This window comes from Cyphomyrmex costatus, unplaced genomic scaffold, assembly GCF_001594065.2.
Source record: "Cyphomyrmex costatus isolate MS0001 unplaced genomic scaffold, Ccosl1.0 scaffold97, whole genome shotgun sequence".
NCBI classification, from domain to species: domain Eukaryota; kingdom Metazoa; phylum Arthropoda; class Insecta; order Hymenoptera; family Formicidae; genus Cyphomyrmex; species Cyphomyrmex costatus.
Genome location: NW_017280561.1, coordinates 1,506,293 through 1,526,867, shown reverse-complemented (window position 1 = coordinate 1,526,867; position 20,575 = coordinate 1,506,293). Strand labels below are relative to the sequence as shown.

The 20,575-nt window shown below is 29.9% G+C and overlaps 1 protein-coding gene across 2 annotated transcripts; it reads right to left on the bottom strand.

Moving 5' to 3' along the window:
• Positions 1-12,656: 12,656 nt before the first annotated feature.
• On the bottom strand, positions 12,657-20,068 carry RecQ4 (RecQ4 helicase). Of its 2 annotated transcripts, XM_018550255.1 has the most exons (8): positions 19,879-20,068; positions 14,751-17,873; positions 14,293-14,580; positions 13,853-14,188; positions 13,539-13,689; positions 13,117-13,439; positions 12,770-13,029; positions 12,657-12,695 (listed from the first exon to the last, which is right to left on the bottom strand). In XM_018550255.1, the coding sequence occupies exons 1-7, from the start codon at positions 19,987-19,989 to the stop codon at positions 12,799-12,801; spliced, it is 4,563 nt and encodes a 1,520-aa protein (XP_018405757.1). In that variant the 5' UTR covers positions 19,990-20,068; the 3' UTR covers positions 12,657-12,695; positions 12,770-12,798. The 2 variants fall into 2 exon arrangements, with proteins under 2 accessions (XP_018405757.1, XP_018405756.1); XM_018550254.1 differs by having other exon boundaries at positions 12,664-13,029.
• Between the last annotated feature and the right edge of the window lie 507 nt (positions 20,069-20,575).

The window sequence follows — 20,575 nt, the reverse complement described above, 5'->3', positions numbered from 1 at the left end:
CAGTACAATGAAAAGGATTGGTAATGGCATCGTTCTTCACGTATTCTCAGGCCCATCATGCCCATCACTGTTATTGGTGTATTCTTTTTAGATCATTCAATCAGAATTTTAGATCTAAAAAAATATATCAATAGCAGCAAGCTTTTACTCAACTGTTGAGTTCGCTGAACGCAGCCATTTATTAGCTGTTACGCTAACTTCCGCACGGCACGCATTGCCATGTCCTATGTGTATGCGTGATTCAGTGATTCTTATCTCGTCGATGTTCGAAGTAATTTTTACTAAAAAAAAAACCTAGTATTATTTATACGAGACTTTTATGGAGCGATTCCTGCTCTCATCCTGTTACTTGTGATTTTTTCAAATTACTAAAAAATCATTATTAATTGTAAGCATCTTCAAGTTTAAATATCTAACTTTATTTAATTTTCTATCTTTGTAATTTCTCTTTTTCAAAAGATAAATATATTAATTTTTGTGATATCAATTTCAAAAGAAAAAAAACATGATGGAAGAAATATAGATGTTCTTTTGCGCATTTTAATCATAAGATGAGTGGTATCTAAAAATCGCCATGTTGCCGCGGTTATTAGAAGTTGGCTTTATATTAGTATTTTACGTACTTATAATATTATAAATTTGATTTTATTTTATACAATAATAAAAATTAAATATGAAACATGTATGCATATGATGTGTATTTATTTTTTAATATCAAAGAATAAGTATGATTCTTATTAATGAAAATAATCATATTATTATCTTTAGAAATAATAATTAATAAATAGTAATAATAATAAATAAAAATTAATAATTAACATTATCAATAATTTATTTATTTATGTATTATATATTTTATACACACCATTTTTAACATCGATATTGTTTGTTTCACAAGTTTCTTGCCATTTTATTATTAACATCTGCTCCTTTGGAAATAAAAAAAATTACTATTCTTTTTTTTTTTTTTTTATGGAAACTGTTCATGTTTTTACTTCATATGTACTCATTTTCGCGGTATGTCACTGTGTCACTTCAAAGTTACCGCGATGCAAATGTTTAAAATAACTGCAACTGGTTTTGCACAGAACAGTACAAAATTCGTCTCGAAAACGAGCACACCTTTATTTCTTCCACCATAGAAGAAAATACTTAAATATTTTGACAACTTTCTAAGAAACACAAATGGACAAAATACAACTTTTTGAAAATTTTTATTGTCCAATTTTATTTTCAAGCTCCTGTTCTTTTCTTATTATAAATTTTCAAACCATAAGATAAAAAAGAATTTGTACTATATTGTTAGATTATCAAAAAATACATATTCAGGAAAATAAAAATGTTTTTTAATGATCTTAATTATACTTAAAATTTTATTTAAAAATGTTTTGGTCCTTCGACTGGATTATAGTAAGGACATTATTTTAAAGTTTGAAATCTGGAATTTAAATTTGATTATCATCTCTATAATTCCGCAAACTTTTAACTTTTATAAATCCCTTTTCACAAATTCTTACTCTATGGAATATACATATATATCCGTTTTAATCAGTTACCTGCACCTTAGATTTGTTATTGGTAGAATAAGTAAAAAATTAAAGTAAACCATAAATAAAAATATCGTCATAGATGGAGTTCCATTGTATGTATTAGGGAATGTTAATGCATTCCAGCAAGTACTACTACTGGCAAAAATGTATATACATATAATATAAAGTTCAAACACTTTTAAAATCCGACTGCCGCAAATCCTTGGAACTGGTTAGATCAGTATTACACACGTGCGCACACACACACACACACACACATACACACAATATATATTATTTTAAAAATAATTAATGATAAATCATACAATCAATGATTAACAAAATTAGTAAATAAAAATTTACAGCTCATTAATGCTCCAGTATCCAACAAAATTTTATATCGAGAAATATGAATATTGCATCTTTCAATAGTCGACAATTTTGCGATCCATTTCTATAATGTTAAAATTGCATAATATCGCATTTAATTTCGACATTCAGTCTATATTTGTGATAAAGGATGCATTAAGCAACACGCACATAAAATCGAAGTTTTGTACATTTCGACAAAATCTTTATATTATAGTATGCGCAAACATATTTGTACTTGAGGTACTTTTACATTAGTTTATAATTTTGCTGTGAGAAGCAGCCTCTCTCGTTGATAGGAGCAACGAAAGATTTTGTTGCAAAGACGATTTGACAATATTCGTTTACAATCATTTTTTATTATTGTTAGTCGTACATATTTTTAGGATTGAGTAGCAGTCGAATTTGATAATTATTCGGAATTTATTCCGAATCAGTCGAATATTCTCTCAATTTCATTTGCACAAATGAATATAATTATAGAACAAGCTCAAACTGTCATATAAGAATGTAGATACTTTTCGTATTATCGTTTTAGGACTATCATTTATTTTTTTTAATCGTTTATACTTATATGGGAAAATCGGAAATTTTAACCTGATAGCATGGCCTATATTTAAACATAAAAACAAGAATAGAGACGATTTTGATCTTTAATCTAAAAAAGAATAAAAATCCAATGAAAATTTAACACAAGAAAAACTAGATATTAATATTTCATACAAAATATATTTGAACAGTCTTTTATATCATACATATACAGACTTGTCAAACACTCGGAAGCTGCGCACAATCAGGAATACAGAACAAGGAATAAAATAAGAAATTTAATCCATCAGAAACTGTGTATTCCACAGTATATGATTTCTAATACATATATTGAAATCCTTGTTCTCTGTTCCCTGTTTCCTATATCTTTGATTTTACGCAGCCCTTAAAACAAGACTAATGGAAAGGACATTTCTCTGTTTCTTTTTTGATTGAATATTATCAGTAAAAGTAAAACGTCAAGTCCAGAAGTCAATCACAATTGATTTCTGTTACTTAACTTTCTTTACTCACGGATCTTTTCTCACGAATATGTGCATATGAGGACAGTTGTCTTAACATGCTTTTTCATACCTTCTCCAATACGCGTGCAACTTCGAATGTTAAGGTATTTGTGTACGCACAGTTATTGACAATCTTTTAATGTATTTGAATATATCATTGAGATCATTATGAGACGTCATGATTACATAATTATATATATATTTAGAAGATTGTCATTAACTGCGAATATTGCCTTGGAAAAACATTTTTTTATTACCGTTACCATTTCTTTATATAAATATTCATGCATTTTTTTTTTATTAATAATTGTGTTTATTGTATTTCTCCTTTTCAATCCTTCACATGACAGAATTTAAGTAAACTGCATAACACCAATGACCTCATTGACTTTAACATATATTGTCGAAGTTATGACCCTGAGTGAAGGTACAAGTTTTAACCATCGCTTGTTTTTATTAAAACGTTATTAACAGAAGGATTTAAAGATGTGTTTAACTTGCTTGCCACGTTTTACATGGGAAGTTGTAAATCCATGTAGAACTTTGTTTTGCATTATAAAATGTATACAAGGACATGAATCAGTGATGCCCATTGGTGTCCGGGCATGCTGCGTTCGATTTAGCTCGGCTTAACGAGCGAGACAGTGAGAGAGTCTATCGTTCTCGTTTTCGACATCCTTTTTCACGCGTCGAACGCGAAAGAAACAGTGAGAAAGTTTGTTCTTCTCATCTTCCGCGCATCGAGAGCGAACGAGACAGCGAGAGAACCTGTGTTTATCGCTCTGCTCGCTCTATATTAAAATAAACAACATAATATCTTTTTATTGCAATTTGTTATACAGGGTATTTGAAAAGTAATGAAAAATTTTGTCGCATAGAGGTAGAATGGATTAAACTGAGAAGAAAAGTCCTCTACCATTTTACAATTTTCGTAATAATTAACGAGATATTAATTTGTAAAAATATCCAAATTCGCCCGGCCAAATGCAAACGCGCGGTTGAATACGACCGCCCAACGAGGCGCAAATCTCGTTAACTATTGCGAAAATTGTGAAATGGTGCAAAACTTTTCTTCTCAGTTTAGTCTATTCTACTCCTATGCGATAAAATTTTTCATTACTTCTCAAACACCCTGTATATTTATTATTCATAAGTCAATATATTCATCCGATCTTATATATTCAACATCACCTTACACATATCTTAAAATATAATGAAAGGTCATAAGGAATGTCTGTGTGAAATAAACTTTATGTTATTTAAATATAAGATCAGTCTATGGATATCGATTACAGTTATATAAAAATTCTTCCCGTTAATATATTATAATAAAATCTCGCCTGCAACTCAAAAGTGATTCATCTCCAATGTTTTAAATTTTGTTAAATTTTGAATATACATAGTATATATTCAAAATCTTTTATTATATCGCATTTTATTTTTTACCAATTAACAGTAACAAAAGTCATGTCACTGCATAATAGTTCACAAGATATATCAGTAATCGATTAGGACAAACAATATATTCTTATATAATCATCGCGATTATTCGTATACTTTTAAACCAACAATTGTAAATTGAAAAATAATGATTTGTCAGTTGCAAAGTTAGGAAGTAACGCATTACATGTAACGTTACTTTTTTTTGTTACTTTTTTTATAATCATTACTTAACAATCGTTACTTTTTTTTATCTGTAACGTTAATAATAACGGTTCAGTTGTTACTTTAATTGTTGCTTTAGTTTTTATTGGATGTTTTGGATTGGATATTTTGATATTGCTGCCACTGAAAGATGCCTCACTTTAGTGAAACATAATGAAAAAAACGATTGACTACTGCAGAATTAGATGGTAAAATATGGCATTTTTAATTGGATGTTGCAACCAATTAAAAATGCCATGCCATATTCAACCAATCTTTTCTTTCAGTATAGAAGTGTACTTCTATAGTTACCCAAGTGTGTCGTTGTTATAACTGAGCGAAACACTTGAATTTTTTTAATGTTTGTGATCTTTTCCAAGTACGCAAATATGTAAATATAATTTAACATTGTTTAATAAAAGATTATTATATAAATGCAGCTATAAAATGTTTATTTTCTCATTTTTATTTCTTAAAAATTTTTCTAAAAAAATTTTCTAAAGATCACTGTAGGTCATGACCTTGACATATGTCCTTGATATATGTCAAAGTCAAGATTATCGAAAATGGATCCGTTATTTTCAGCATTTACCGATTTCATGTGTTTGTACATAATATAATATTTATATATTATACGTATTTTATATATGTACATATATATAATATATAAATATTTTATACGAGTAAATTTAACATTTATGTATTATGTTTCAAAAACATTAAAAATTCGAAATTGTTATCGGATAAATTATTTTGTCGCGGCGTTAAAATTTATTGCTCTGCACTAATGATATGTTTAACAGGCATATGATTGTGCTCAGTAAAAATGTATTATATATATTTCATATAAATATGTTTTGATTAGATAATTATTATTGGTATTTATGTATTTGTACTTAGATACTGCACAATACTATGTTTCTAAAGCTGCGTTCAGAAACGTTACCCAAGTGTCTCGGTGTATCGTTTTATCCTTTTTGTCCACCCAATATTAAATAATTAATGATAAGATGATACACGGGAACATCCGGGTAAGGCCTTTCACACAACGAAATATTAGGAATAGAAATTAATATTAAATTCAACCTATCAGATATCAGTTACACTGGAATATATGGTTTTTAATAAATTGAAATCTTAATATTTATTCCTGTTCCTAATATTTGTGCGCAAACCCTAACGTTTTCGAATACAATCTAATAATTTTTAGCAGTGGAGCCATCATAGGGCGGAGTGGGAAACTCACTATATATATCCAAATCAAGATTTCACGAAGGTTTATATTTTTTCACGCGAAAATATACGTTTTATTACTGTTCAAAATATCAGAAAAAATTTAATGTTTTAAATACTAATAACTTTTTGATAAAAAGACAAAGATCGACACTTAAAATCTTTTGAAGATTATTCAGGGTCATGGTTTTGACAACATATGTCAAGGTCATTGAAATCGGTAAAATCATCGACGTATTCAATTTTAATAAATTTAATAAACTAGAAGAAGAAAGCCAATTATGGTCAAAGCTGGATCACAGTGCTTATTATAATTTTGTGAATTTTATATACTGCGTATGTAGTTCCCCCATAAATTAATAAATTTAATTAGTAGTTCATATGAAAGAAATAAGATATGGAAAAAAGCTTAATTCTGCATCAATATATTTAAGAAAATTTGACGTTCTCTGAGATCTGTGAGCTATTACATTTACTTGTGAAAACGCTTGAAAATTGAACATTCACGACCAATTATAAAGTACTTATTGGAAACAATTTGTCAATGCAATACACACATAAAGTAATGATTTATAAACGCTTGGGAATACGATGATTAATTTTTCTGGACTCTCGATGTACACAGGCAGCTTTTTGTAAATACGAAATATGAGAGAGTCTTGCGTTATATGAAGTAGAATAATTACAGTGAGAATATCTTCCTACATACTATCCAATGTAACCAGTCGTTCATTGACTTTTTCTCCTTGTTTTTTCTTATTTCTATTCTTTTCGATGTTAAGGCTCCTGAGTAAGTACTCAACTAAAAACTCCGCGTTGATGATGGAGACACCGGAAGCAATTGCCGGCCTGACGTAACCGATGGCCCCACACACACGAAAACCAGCCCATGTCCGTGCGCTTGCCTTTGGTCCGAATTTTTCTTTTGTTTCAACAATTATCAAACTATGTTTCCTTGTTCGAACAGAGTCTCACTTTACATTCCTTTTAAGACCATTTATTGACTGTCAAGGGAGAAAAGGATAGTTTTCTTTCATTTTTACAAATGTTTTAAAGTGATTTCATCGTTTTGATTTATCCAAATTGTATTTATTTACAAATGGCACCTAACATAAATTAACGTGTCATTTCTCGCTTCTGATGATTCCAACATAGCCGTGGCGACTACTCAGGAGCCTTAAGCGATCATGCCATATTTTACTTGTCTTACATTATTCCCGTATTTTTAATGTGCCCGATGGATATAAAAATTTGTAATTGGACTACAAATTTTATTTATTCAAAATTTTCATATTAAAAAAATGTAATCACATATTTATTCAAAATTTTGAGTTTTTAAAAATATTTATAAGAAAATTGTGATTATTTAACGAGAATTTATATTCATTCAAAATATTCAAACAAAATATAAACTGATAAAGAAAGTTTCAATAAGCAATTGTTACTTCTTAATTATAATCGACACTTTAATAATTTTAAATAAAAAAATAATTTTTATTTATTTTTATTGTTGTAATATTCAGATTCGATGAGAGAGGAAAACAGAAGTTTTGAAAATTATTTTTGAAAACATATTTTTCATTTATAAGTATCTAATTGATATGACATAATTTTACATAAGTCTTTATTTGAGATAACATAATTTTATGTAACAAGTTTTTATGTGAGATAACGTATTATTTTTATCTTCAATTTATTTAGCTAGATATATACCATGCTGAATCACTAATGTATTATCATCTGGTATTACTGATGGATAATTCCTCTATCGCTTTCATCGTTTTTCAGATTTCTGTTTTCTGTTGCAGATTTGCAAGCTATGTACAAGTAGTACAGAGTAGAAATAAATATGGAAACAAAAATATTCGTAATCATATTTAAAATATATTCATTCTCACACAAATGAAATAAAAAAATATTTATTCATTTCGTGTGTAAAGGAGTTAATTATTTTTTCTAATTTTATTTTATTTTAGACTTAAAAATAAGCTTTAAGCGTTTAAATTTGTAACCATTAGAGAATATTCGATTAGTTGGAACTGACGTCAAAGGTGCTATAGTGATTGAAAGCGCAAGAAGTAACAAAAGCGCGCGAGAGTTCGCATCAATAAAGATGCGAAGGGATCGATTGTTGTTAGTAGGAGAAGAAGACGTTCATACACGAAATAGTAGTAGTAGCCATGTTATGAGAGAAATAATAGAGAGCACGTGTATCAGAGTATTTCACGCATATATAAATTCATTCTAATGATCAATATACCAGTGTTATTCAGTTAAGGTCAACAAATTCTTAACATCTTGATAAATCAAAAAGAAGTGTATTCGAAAGGATATTTTTATTAATTTTTTATTCATTTATTTGAACATTCATCGGGCACACAATACCTATGGAAAGAATGCCTGTCCGTAAATAATCGCATCTGCACAAACTTGATTGCGAGAACTAATTAACTGATAGTCTCAGTTAATTAATTCTCATTTTTTTCTTTCTTTTAAATCCTAATTTAGTACAATTATACATATATTAATGTTATAATCATATAATGTAAACTCAAAAAATACAACTTTACAGGTATTCTCATTTTATCTTAATCAACTGTTTAATCACAATTGATCTCATCTTGCTGTTAATTGTACCCCAATTTCTGATATACCTAGTGTACAGATAATTTCTTTCCAATCGTATTAGAAATTTGTAGTATTGTTAATAAGTTTTTTGGAAATATAAATTAGCTATATGTTAATATAAAATTAATGCTTAAATAATAATACGAATTTTTAATTGAATTAAATGTGAAATAGTCACAAATTTTATTCTTCATTTCTTATATCATAAAAGAAAGTTTTATAATCCTCTTTGTTTATAAAATTTAATTTGATTATGAAATTCGGATTTTATGATACTATATTATAAACTATTCAGTTTAAGTGCTCACACGTTGTAAACTTCATTGTATCTTCCTCTCGTATATGTATTGAATTACAAAAACAGAATGCTTATGTAAGAAATATTATAGCTTATGTAAGAAATGGTAAAGACAGAATGTTTACAGAATGCGTGAGCGCCCAAATCGAACGCAACCATGATACTACCTAAAAATTCAGAGACTTAATTTTTAATTTTTCTATGAAATGCTTTTTCCAAAAAGGGGTTTATATGCGAAGATAGATATAAATTATGAAACTTATTTATGGAATTTTAAAGAAAAGTTAGACTAATAGAAATGTTTTCTACAGCACGTGAAGATCTGAATTTTATGGTAATTTTGTATTGAGCTAATAATGTGTGTTGATTTCTGAGGAAAATAGAAATTAATGTGCAATGAACGATTTTTATATTGAACTAGATAAGTAGCTGTTGTTACAACTGTATTGATTATAATGACAGACCATTGGATCCATAGATGTTTCGATCCTTCGGTCCTTCATGAATTTGTGGTTATAGGTATAATCACTTTTAATATTTAATCCTTTTACATGCGCGATTATATAAACGAACGTTTTATAAGAACTTTACAAGCACGTATTTTAAAATCATAGATTATAAATACAGTTGTAGGCTATTAAAAGGCAAAAGGGTTAAACAGAAAGATTAACAGATTAATCGAATCCTCATGAACGTTTGCAGTCTAAGTTATATTAATTTATGGAATTTACTGAAACGTCTGTATGTATGATTGATCCATTAACGCTCAAAATTCTTTTCATCTAAAATTGTATAATAATATATATAATAAGTTAAACCAAAAGATATAACAAAAACAGAATAAAACGATTGAGAAATCAGGAGTGTTATACAGCTCATAATACAACTATGTATTAGGCGTTACTGGATTGATTTTATATGATCTTATAATATATATAAGATTTTTTTTTCAAAAAGTTCGCAAACGGTAAAATATTTCGGAAACGATCGATTATAATCAGTATTAGGTAGTACTTCTATATATGTATTTAGATACATATTGAAATATTCGTAAAGATACATATTGTGTATCTAACCTGCATCTAAAATATATCGAAAGAATATTTGTATTTGTAGTTGTTTATAAAACACAATATCTGAACTAAAATCTTCAGATACATTAACTTAGTAAAGGTACGATTCCATCATATGTGTGATGTCACTCCTAATTAAGACTTGAACAAATATAAGTTTGGTTTGTAAAGCTTATAACGAATATTTGAAAGTTTTATTGTAAATCATTCTACAATAACAATAAATTTTTGCAATTTTATTTTTGCTTGCTATGTTTTCATATTATATTATAATTAGAATGATGATGTAAAGATTAAATACTATTAATGTTGAAAGTTTCAACTTAAAACTCCTGTTTTTTTTTGCAATAAACAGCACGTATGATCTATAAGAGGATTTTTAGTTACTTTATTATTATATTATAATTTAATGTCTTTAAAACAATAAAAACTAAAAGTGATTAATAAATAATTTATTATGTTTTTTTTTAATATTATCATTATCATAATAATATATAAAATATATAATTTGAAAGTATCTTATATGTATCTGAAGATATTTTTTTAATGTGTATCTGTATATTTATAGATACATTTTCACACATTTGTATATTTGTACACCTATATGTAAGTACATTTAGAAAGTATTACGCATCATTAACTATAACAAAAAATATGTAAGAAGTTGTAAAGCTTAATAAAATATTTAACGGTGATGAATAGCTTGACTTTAGGTAAACTCTGCTAGATTATATGAAGGTCAGTTTGAATGTTTTAAATGAAACTCCCGTTTTTTGTTGTATATTTTGAATCTTATGGATCTTCGGATGATCTTATGGATTCTATCTAAAGTTAAACTATACCATAATTATTATCGTTAGATACATTTTTTATTTAGCTTTACAATTTTACTTTTTACATACATTTGTGCTGTACTCGATCGTTTTTGAAATTTTAGCGTTCTAAATTTTTTGAAAACCCAGCATAAGATAATCGGAAATGTTATTTCTGTTAAGTGCATTTAATTTTAAGGATGATTTATATGGAGCGACTTTATTTACTTTTAGCAGCGTCTAATGACATCATTAATTCGTCAGCAAATTCTCTTGAGGCAGTTTTTATTCGCTTGAAGTTTCTTAATTCGCCAGCAAATTCGCTGATGAAGCTTCTCCCACACAATTGTTTTTTATTCGCTAGCGTCTAAAATTTTGAAGTCGCAGCATCGAGTGGTCAAGTGAATAGCTAAGTAACTTTAGCAGCATCAAAACAAGCTATAAGAGGTTATTGTAGAAAGCGAATAAAATCACTCCGTGTAAATCATCCTTTAGAGAAAAACATCTTAAGTCGCGCTCAAAAATGAAAAAAAAAAAAGATTTTAAATCTGTCAAAATAAAATAGACATACGATGCTATCTATAAGTAACTATTTATATTACAATAATATTACACACGGATAATAGATCGTAATTAATCATATATACAATCACTATACAATTTGAAAAAGAGTTTTATGTTAAAATGTTACGTGCCACTATACACATGTGTATAATACCAATAACAATTTTGTTGATTTTATACGTAATTGTCTATATTCATATCTTATACATATTAGATGAAAATGATCGATGCTAAATAAACTAGAGATCTTCTGATCAAAGGGTTCTTGCGTAGTCCTATCAGTAGTTCAGATTGGAATATATGCGTGCGTGCGTATATGTGAGTGTGCGTATGAGAAATTTGCTTGTACTATATATAAATGTCGATAATTATAGGAATGCCGAATAACGTGTTGGAATATGTTTCGCGGTTTGCGATGAAGAGGTTGAGAGTCGAGGAAATCTGCAGCTACGTAGGACGCAGAATTCTGATCGATCTTCAAGCTCTAATCATAGAAATCGAATCTGAAACCGATCTGTGAATCGATACCTAGACCAGCACGTGTGGTCTAAGGCTGTGTATATAAAATATCGCTCTGCGTTAAAATATATTAAGGTATAGTTTGTACATTGTGCTGTGTGTATGTGTGTTTACACACATATATACGCACATATATTACATATATGTATATGTATATTACATATTTAATATATATATATATATAATTATTATACATATAAAATTATTATCATTACGCAAATATTATAACGGTCACTGTCTTTACCAAGCTGATAATATTATCATGCCTCATGTATCACATTAAACGGACATATTAATATTTGTTTGTTTGTCCCTATCTCCAACAACGTTCGGACTTCAATCCTTCCTCCTTCATCCATGCATTTCTTCAGTTTCATTTCATATTTATCTCATAAGATGGCAAGAATTGCGAGATACAAATTGAAATGTGTAGTATATCATTCGAAAGGCAAGATTGAGAGTGTAAAAAGTATAAAGAAGTTTGAGCCCTTGTTTAAGAGATTTACATGTAAAATTGAGTAATTGGCCTACTGCGGCTACTACTGTCCACGTAAGTATTATGAATAGTAGAGGTAAAGCGAGAAACGTGATGGCTGAGATGCCTAATGTGAATGCGCTCTTGTTTGAAAGTTAAGATTGAGGTTAATATTAAAATTCAAAAGTCATTTGAGGGTAAGGTAAACATTTACTAACATTTACTGACATCATATAATTGCAGAAAGAAAAAATATAGGAGCATTAATTTTAAATATATTTTATTGTATAAAAGTAACAGTTTATCCTTTCCATTAAAATACATTTACATACTATTTAAATTCTATATGTTATTTTATATATTTTCAATATAACTATTTTAAATATACTATATAATTCATTAAATTGATATTTAATTAAAGATTGAAAATAAAAAGATATTTTTTAAAGTAAATCTGATTCGTTTGTCCATTCATTTTGATGCATTATGAAAGTTTATTCTGATAAGAATTAAAAAGTAAGTGTATGATTAACAAGATCGGATTAAATATAATATATTAATTATATCACTCACGTGTCAGTCAATGAATCAAATGGATTTCATTATCGTAACGCTAGAATTTCTCTGGCTGCAATTTTGCAAATTGTGTTAAAATCTGTAGCGATATGAATTCTCCAAAAACGACATTTATGCCAAATTAATGCAGGATAATTCGGGCTTTGTATTCCATGAAAGATACGGGCTACGACACGACCCGTAAACTTAGTATCCTTATAACATATTATCAAACTGCGGACGTCGACTGCGATCTGCTGCTCGTTCGTCACTTTATTCTACAAAAGGTAAAAAAGGTAAAATCAATTTTAATTATTATTTATATTTCATAGATTTTAAATAAATTTTAAAAGTCAAGGATGTACCTGCAAACTGATATTGAGATCACTTAAAGGAGAATCTGATAGGAAGTAATCTCTGATAGTATTTTTAAGCTCCTCCGATCTCTTCGTAACATTATCATCCAAGACCAAGGAATGTTTGATTGACGACACGCTGATTTTATTAAACGCGGAGGATGCGAGCTCGAGTTGCTGCAAACACAAGGATTCCTGTGTTTGCGTGCGTGTGATCAATGCGTCGAGTGCCTCGTCCAATTCAATGTCGCTAAGATCACCCGGTGCTTTCATTCGTAAACCGAGTTTATGATATTCTACAGATATGGCTGAACGTTTCATCTTGCCATCAACTGCAAAACACATTAAGGTAATATTCATGGTTATGTAAATGAAATACGTTTCAGTAAAATCTGAAATTTTTTTAAATAAATAGAATATAGAATTCTTACCTCCTGTTTTCCATTCTAAAGTCTTAAGATGACTCTTTACTACGCCACTATCCCATCCGATAGCTGATGCAACGTCGATTACTGGGAATTCTATAATATTTTCATTTGAAATCCCGTTTTTCATGTCCAGTGCCATTGCAAGCGGTGGAGACTAAAATTTAAAGTTTGTAATATTTTTATTTTTATATCATTCTTTTTTGTCATATAATAAAATCTTTTTTATATTTTGTATTATACTGCTGTTAGAAAAATTCTCTATAGAAATTAGAGAAAAAATATTAGTATTGTTAATATTATTATTGTGAAGGTCTTACGGATTGCGCTGCTTGTTTGAGAGCGTGTGGTCCTTCGTAACTTGAAATCCGCGCTTGAATGTACACGGATGGTAACACAGTAATGAATCTTTTTGGATGTAGCTCGAGATAGCATAATAATGTCAAAATCACTTCCTGTGTGATGTCAAGGGCATGAACAGTTTCATCAATTGGAAGAGCGACTTCGTGACCGGGACATCTTTGACCTAAATTTTTCTCGTTGATTTTTGCACAAGAACAAGGAATGAAAATTCTCTGAAGTAGATGTCTAATCGTGTGTCTGTCTACACCATTCGCGTGTACATGTCTGCGCAATTCCCACTTATCACTGTCTTCCTATTTAGGAATAATTGATTTAATTAATAAAGAGAACTCCAAGATAAATAAGAAACACACAGTTTTTCGTAAAGCAATTTCAGATTTTTAATCAAATACGATACCATGGGATTTAAGAACAAATGACAATGTGCTGTAATATTATCCCTTCCAGCACGACCAACTTCTTGTACATATCCCTCAAATGTGCCGGGCATATTGTAATGAATAATAGCCCGGATGTCCGATTTATTGATACCCATTCCGAATGCAATAGTGGCAACCACAATTTTAATCTTTCCATCCATAAAATTTTTTTGGACAAGCTTGCGTCTATTAGAAGTCATACCGGCGTGATAAACTTCAGCTATTGCGGATATTTTCATGTTTGGTTTCTCAGGATTCCGTGGATCCTATTGATAGATGTATACATTTATTATAAATCTGTCTTATTTAAAAGATATTTTATTTTAATTTTTTTTTATGCAAGTGATGAAAAAAGCTAGTTTTTTTTATCTTAGTAAAAGGCTTATATTTTTATTGTTTCTATCATTTGTAGACAATTAGAAATTTTAATATTTACCTGTAGTGATATTCTTAATAACCCTGCGATTCTCATACACTCTTCCCTACGGATGCAGTACACTATCACAGAATGGCATTCGCGGAACCTCTCGCTTCTTAATAGCGCGATTAAAGCTTGGTCTTTGTTTTCATCCTTGGATACCGTTAGAACAAGATTCCTAGGCAAAGGCACGTCCGATATGACACCAGCTATTCCGTCGTGTATGTCTAAATGTTTTATCATACTTTCCACTGTTGTTTTCGTAGCAGTCGCAGTGAGTCCCAATATTGTTTTTACTTTAAACTTTTCCTTGAGCACTCGGCAAACCATCAGGTAGGAAGGTCTGAAATTGTACGACCACTGGGAGATACAATGGGCTTCATCAATGCAGACAAATGCGATTGGCGGTAGCTGTCTGAGCAGAGCTCCGAAATCAGTAGATTTCTCGCTGTTTATCATTGTTTCAGGTGATATCAGAAGAATATTTACTTTTCCATCCTTCAACGATTGTATCACCTGCTCTCTTACTTTCACCGTCTGGTTGGCATGTAAACACGCAGCAGACAGAAATAATGGTACACCCGTCACTTGATCGTCCATCAGGGATACCAAAGGCGAAATTACTAGAGTGATACAAACAGAACGTTGAGCATATAAATACGCTGGTAACTGATAACATAAAGATTTCCCAGAGCCTGTCGATAACGTTACCAGGGTAGATTGGCCAGATAGAATCCTCATTATTGTCTTTTCTTGGCCGACTCTGAAACTTTCATGACCAAACATACGTAATGTCTCAAAGATTTCCGTAGGAGTTTCAATGAGACTATTATCTTCGTTCACATCATATAACGGATCAATCGCTTTCATTTCTGGTGGCAATAATCTGAATACCAATTCCTGTGGCACTTTATGCCTGGAAGTTAATGTATCACTCTTCTCATCGAAGTCTGCAAAGTCGTCATTAAATAATTCCGTCATATCTTCTTCGTCCTGCGAAGTCTTCGTTGCAAAATACGATGATCTTTTAGGAAATCGTTTATGACTGTGAGTGATAATGGCAGTCTCATTTGCCATTTTTTCGGCTTCCTCCAAAGTTGGAAAGTTTGATGAGTCATCGATTTCTTCTAAAGGTAAAAGAGCGCTACTTTTGGAAGTTGAGCAATTTTTAGCAAAGTGCCCGGACTCACCACATTTCAAGCATGCCGTACCATTTTTGTCGATAAAATCGGCCGCATCCAAATTGCTCTCACTAGACGTCAAATCTTTCTTCCTCTGTTTCCATTGATTTCTCTTATATTTAGCACAATTAAAATTCTTTTTACCTCTCACAAATACTTTTTTCTTTAGATTTATCCTTATAAAATTATTATTCATCGTACCGGCAGTCATTTTTTTCTCTAACTTCTCCTTTGCAGTCAATTTTGTCCTAGCTGTTGAAGATATCGAGACATCTTTTTTCATTGCATTAGTGGAAACAGTTTCGGAAAACTGCGAGAGATTGTCAATATCATTTGGTTTGTTAAAGCGAGGAATCGTTTGTAACATTTCTACATTATATGTTGGAATCTTGTTCATTTTTTCATCTAAACTCAGTTCTTCGTTATTTTTCTCTAAATTTAATTCTCTTCTGGAAGATTTCCTTTTTACATTGGATTTTTTTTCATTAACGATTGTCTTCTCTTTACTTCGTTGACTTCTAAATTTCTTATTCGTCTTTGTCATTGTCTTAGGTTCTTCGTTATTATCTATACTGGGGTCACAATTGTTAGATACTTGTGTGACTCTTTGACGTAATACACGTTTCACGGGTTTTTCATCGGATTTTGAAAAGTCTTTTTGGTTATTAAGATTGGTTGAATTTGAAATAGAATCAGTCATTCTGAACAGTTCTTTAGTTTGATCGTTTTCAGTCGAGCAAACATTTTCAGATGTCATTTTATTCTTAATGATAACATTCGATTCAATGTTTGAATCTAAAGTAATTATATCACTTTTAATATTAATTGATTCGTTTATTATATTTGTGCTCGTATTAGCATTGTTAGTCAATTTAAATGCATTATCATTGTCAACGTTATTCTCACTATGCTCATCTCTATTCAATAAATTAAAACTCCTATCGATACAGGTAGTCAGCTTGGACATATCGCTATTGGTTACATGAAATTCACCGATCGTAAAATCGGAATCATTATGAATACGTCGTCGTTTTACGGGATGACTATCTTGATCACTCAGTCGTTTCTTAAAGTTTCTAATGCGTTTATTTCCGTGTTCTTCCTCAGACTCACTATTACATATAAAATCTTCGTCGGAGGCTTGATGCGACGAGAAATGCACAATGGGCGCCAAGTCGTTCGGGGAATAAATGCTGGATTCCATGGACTCTATTCCGGAATCGCTAGTGCCTGACAGCCTCTGAGGATTAATCGTTGTCACTTCCAAATTATTGTCTCTCGTGCATCGATGTAGCCAACCTGGATTCAAATTACGGCTTGTGCTATTCACATGGCCGTTGGCCAATTGCTGGACAACATTAATGGAGTGTTGTAAAGCAGGCTTGCTTTTCTCAAATGTTACTTTCATCGATTCGACGATAGGCTTTGTTTCATCAATAGCTACATCCTTATGTGCATCCAATTGGTCGATGTTCGAGGTACTTAGGATATTCTCGGATCTGTTCCTCATTTTTACCAATGATAACGATTTTCTCGGATTTCGCTTAGTAAATGTTGAACTCTCAAACTTGTTTCTAGACAATTGAAAGGAAGAAGATCTACCAATCAACAGAGTTGGCTTCTTCTTTGATGTTTGTTCATTATTTTTGTTTAGATGGTTGCCCCAGGTTCCTTCAACATTCACTGAATCCAGCTGGTCAAATGAGTCTCCAATTTCTGTCAAACGTTTGCTATCGTAAGGATTTATGTTCTCTGTATCTTTTGTAACTTTTTCTGAGCTCAGATTCTTATCTTGCTTGTGATTGTTTATTATCTTTTGCGGTGATTTATTTGAGATATTATCTTGCATATCATCACAAAAAGTAATGTCTGTAAGAGTTTCCTCGAGCGCTCGCGTTTTCAGTTTCCAATACATCTTATATGCATCCTTGATAGATGGATCGGCTTCCTTTATGTCATTCTATTTACAAAAAAGTTTACAAAAGTAAACATAATTGTAATACAATAATCAACATAACTGTAATTCAATAACGTGCGTACGTGTATGTGTGTGCATACATGCATGTATATACATGTATGTAAATATTACAAACTATCATTTCTAAAATCAAGCAAAATATAAAATTTTTATTTTCTGTTATCCATTCGGAATCGAAAAAAATAATATCATACTACGATGTTGGCTTTTTCTCTAAGTGGAGTAGTTTAAAGATCTTCAGAGATTACCTTTTTTTTGTAATTAAAATTGTACAATTTTTTATTATAATATGATTCCTCTAATTATCAAGAAATCACTATTTTATGAGATAATATTTTTGAGACTTTCATGAGAATTTTGTATAAAGAGGCTATACATTTCGCGGATTTTATCTCCGTATCTAGATATCTCATAAACTATTAATTTTTTTTAATTATACCAGAAGGTTTGCGGGTTGTCACCATGTTTTTATCCATTGCTAATGTCATTAATAGATAATAGCAGGCATTGATAATGGCATTAGCAATGGATAAAAACGCGGTGACAACCCGCAAACCTTCTGGTATAATTAAAAATAATATCCATGAAAGAGACTCAAATAAGTTATTAATTTTTATAAAACTTTAAACTTTTAAGCACAAATAATAAGATGACTCAATTAATACAAAGAAAATATACATAAATGGCTTAAAAAAGTGTAGTTGCACATTGCAAAATGATTTTTTTAAAATAAGCTACTATTTTATTTCATTATTCTATGCATAAAAGTTAAGGTATTGATTATCAAAAATTAAAAAGTTTAAGAGAGATATTATTCAATATATTCCATGTAAAAAATATGACAGAATAAAATGTATATCGTTTAACTATTCATTTTTTGATAATATTACTTTAATATTGTATATTTTAATATGTAGAATAACTAGAGAAATCATATAATATGTAAAAAGAATACATTTCAATTATAGACACAAAGACAATCTTCAAATCTTCAAGTTACTCTCTAGCTAGAAAATAACTAATATTATATAATATTTTCAATACTAAATAAATAGAAAACATACATTTTATATTTTGCTTAATTTTGAAAATTGACTTTTTCATTATTTACAGCAAGTAAATGAAGTTCTATAGTTCATATTACATATATTATAACATAGATTTTTAGTATTCACAATGGAATACAGTTATTAATGAAATTGGTTATTTGCATTATAATAGATTAGTACATATTAAAAGCTGCTATATGACATTATGATATTAGCAACATTAAGCTTAAAAGCATATGAAAATTTAGGATTAAATGACTAATAATGACATTGTTATATTATTTAATGGAAAATATATGTATTATTTTATTGTCGAAGTTGATTGTATTAAGCTGTTGTATTACATTTAGATACTTTATTTAAAACAGCTTTCATTATGTATTAATCTAGTCAAGTAAGATATTCTCTCACTATAGATTTGTTTACGTTGCATGCTCAAACATGTTCCTAACATAGATCCTACTCATTCCAACATGCTTATTGAAGTTAGTAGAAGCTATGGTAAGAAAATATTGGAGCATGTTGGGACATGTGATACAAACAAACCTTATATAATAGTCTTTTAGATCATAGGAACTTCACCTGGATGTACCCAGGTATCATTTTATCCTTGTTATCTACTAAATATAAACATATATAAAATGATATTTGGGTGCACTCAGAAAATTTTTAGATGCTAATAAGATACACTGTATATATGATATATATGATGATACATATACTAATAATTTTCATTGATAATATAATAAAACATATGTGAAGGCATTTAAGATTTAATAATCTCAATTTTTTTCATATGTTATATTCTTAAAATAAATATACGATTATGTAACTCTGAGTTGAATTTTGTAACTACATGTATTGCTCGTGTGAGCAATGAAAAAAATATCAGATAACGGCATTTAATGCAAATGTAAGCTAGGATAGAGGTAATATACCTTATTAGGTTTGCGTCCAAATCTTTCCATAAAATTACTCTCCCATCGTTTCACACAAAGCTTATGCTTCAAATATTTAGTTTTAAGAATAGGATCCTCGAAGAGATTCATGTTGACGAAAAAACAAAAATTATGAACGAATGCTTATCAACTCTCCGAGATAACACATGTATTTAGATTAGAACATGTATACTCCAAAGTAACCTATTTGCCCTACTTCTCCCGCGTAAACAATCTGCGTAAAGGTGCGTTTTTATGGGCGATATTTAACCATGGCTATAGTATCTCAAGAGTGCCGACCCATAAACATGGAAAACGGAAAGATGAAATAGAGACAATTAATCAGCATTGTTTCCTTCCGATTTTAAGTAAAAACCCTCAAAAGTCTAAAGCCAGCGGCACATAATGCCTATTTTCCTGCTGGATTGCTAGCTGGATTAAGCATCCTGCCATTGTATTGGCTGCGGTGCTAACAATGCCAAGAGTCGTAACCAATCCGATAGCAAGAATCTGATCCAGCTAGCAATCCAGTAGAAAAACAAGCTTCGTGTGACTTAATTTAATTAAAAAATATTTTTTCGTTATAAATTCTATTCTATTCTATTCCTTCTTTCTTTTCTATTCTATTCTCGACGCTTGATGCTCCCATGTAAAAGCCATGTAAAGGCACCTTTAGGTTCCGAGTTCAGTTTCCGAT

Excerpts from the sequence above, each read along its gene's own strand:
- RecQ4 (XM_018550255.1), bottom strand. The coding sequence starts at position 19,989 with ATGAATCTCTTCGAGGATCCTATTCTTAAAACTAAATATTTGAAGCAT. Across the intron at positions 14,189-14,292 it reads ATTTGTTCTTAAATCCCATG|GAAGACAGTGATAAGTGGGA; the intron begins GTATCGTATTTG and ends ATTCCTAAATAG. Across the intron at positions 13,440-13,538 it reads TTTAGAATGGAAAACAGGAG|TTGATGGCAAGATGAAACGT; the intron begins GTAAGAATTCTA and ends TGTGTTTTGCAG.